The sequence below is a fragment of the Limulus polyphemus genome, unplaced genomic scaffold, assembly GCF_000517525.1.
Source record: "Limulus polyphemus unplaced genomic scaffold, Limulus_polyphemus-2.1.2 Scaffold12178, whole genome shotgun sequence".
Taxonomy (NCBI): domain Eukaryota; kingdom Metazoa; phylum Arthropoda; class Merostomata; order Xiphosura; family Limulidae; genus Limulus; species Limulus polyphemus.
In genome coordinates, this window is record NW_013677788.1 from 1 (window position 1) to 1,842 (window position 1,842).

Sequence of the window (1,842 nt, forward strand, 5' to 3'; positions counted from 1 at the left end):
GTTAAACTCCTTTTATGGCCCCGACTATTTATTAGTGGTTAAACTCCTTTTATGGCCCCGACTATTTATTATTGGTTAAACTCCTTTTATGGCCCCGACTATTTATTAGTGGTTAAACTCCTTTTATGGCCCCGACTATTTATTATTAGTTAAACTCCTTTTATGGCCCCGACTATTTATTAGAGGTTAAACTCCTATTATGGCCCCGACTATCTATTAGTAGTTAAACTTCTTTTATGGCTCAAACTATTTATTAGAGGTAAAACTCCTGTTATGGCTCTGACTATTTATAAGTAGTTAAACTCCTATTATGGCCCCGACTATTTATAAGTGGTTAAACTCCTATTACAGCTCTGACTATTAATTAGTGACTCTTGTATGTTAGACATACCAAGGGTATTAATTAAGTAAAAAAAAATGGACTTGATCACTTTATACGTAACTAAGATAGTTTTACTTCTTCAAGGTCATCAGATGAAGAGAACATGGTGGTTTCAGATAGAGATGTTCGAGTATTTCCCCACGATTGTGTTCTGGACAGTTGTAAATACTCTTGTCAAGGGGTAAGAAATTCCTTTGCTATAGAATAATATAGAAATGTGTTTGTAGATTATGTGATATTTTTATAATAATTACATCCATTTTATTCTTCTTTATTTATAGGATTTTTAATTTTTTTAATATTAGCTGATATAGAAAACAATTTATATCAATTTATGGTGTTTATGATAATATTTACTGTAATGTGGATAAAATCTGTGCATAAAAAGTGAACCTAACTCGTATCATAACATGATATAAAGAACTACTTTTATAGGATATTGTTTAACCTAACTCGTATCATAACATGATATCAAGAACTACTTTTATGTGATATTGTTTAACCTAACTCGTATCATAACATGATATCAAGAACTACTTGTATATGATATTGTTTAACCTAACTCGTATCATAACATATGAAGAACTACTCGTATATGATATTGTTTAGAATTGTCAGCTGTGCACCCGATGCCTCAATGATGAGGAAAAATATATTCTAAAGGAAGCTTACCGAGAACATCTAAGAAGAGGAAACTGCAGGCGTGTTATTCCTTCTAGTACAGTAAGTTGTGTTCAAAATTTAAATACATCCTTCAACCATATCAAATATTATAACATAAGAACGAACCTGGTTAAGTACCTTAATAGTGCACTATAATACAAGAACAAACCAGTTCTGGTTAAATACCTTAATAGTGCACTATAATACAAGAACAAACCAGTTCTGGTTAAGTACCTTAGTAGTACACTGTAATACAAGAACAAACCAGTTCTGGTTAAGTACCTTAATAGTGCACTATAATACAAGAACAAACCAATTCTGGTTAAGTACCTTAGTAGTACACTGTAATACAAGAACAAACCAGTTCTGGTTAAGTACCTTATAGTACACTGTAATACAAAAACAAAACAGTTCTGTGATTTGTAATGAATAAAGGTTTTGTAATGTAGAATAGTAGTAACCTTTGAAATATATCACAAAAATACATTGATAAAATGTTAGCAAACTTGACTGACAATAGTTTTATAGCTTATGACTGACAATAGATTTTATAGCTTATGACTGACAATAGTTTTATAGTTATAGTATTTTGGCACTTGTGTATAAAGTTAAAATCATAAATAATATTCCATATGTAAAAAATAAAAAAACTGAAAATTCATCCATAGCAGAACATGTACAGGAAACACAACACACAATATTATGGGGAAAAAACTGTAATATTAGCTCAACCTAAAAGTGTAATAGATAATAATATTTGTGAATCGTTAGAAATAATAAAACCCAAAAAAGATCAT

General features: G+C 30.1%; 1 protein-coding gene across 1 annotated transcript in view; it reads left to right on the forward strand.

The window, feature by feature from the left end:
• Positions 1-457: 457 nt before the first annotated feature.
• Positions 458-1,842, forward strand: part of LOC106476937 — an 8,187-nt gene continuing 6,802 nt past the window's right edge. Inside the window, exons 1-2 of the mRNA XM_013937552.2 lie at positions 458-563; positions 992-1,105. Of these exons, the coding sequence (XP_013793006.1) occupies positions 486-563; positions 992-1,105 (192 nt within the window). The 5' untranslated portion in view covers positions 458-485. The remainder of the gene's footprint in view (positions 564-991; positions 1,106-1,842) is intronic.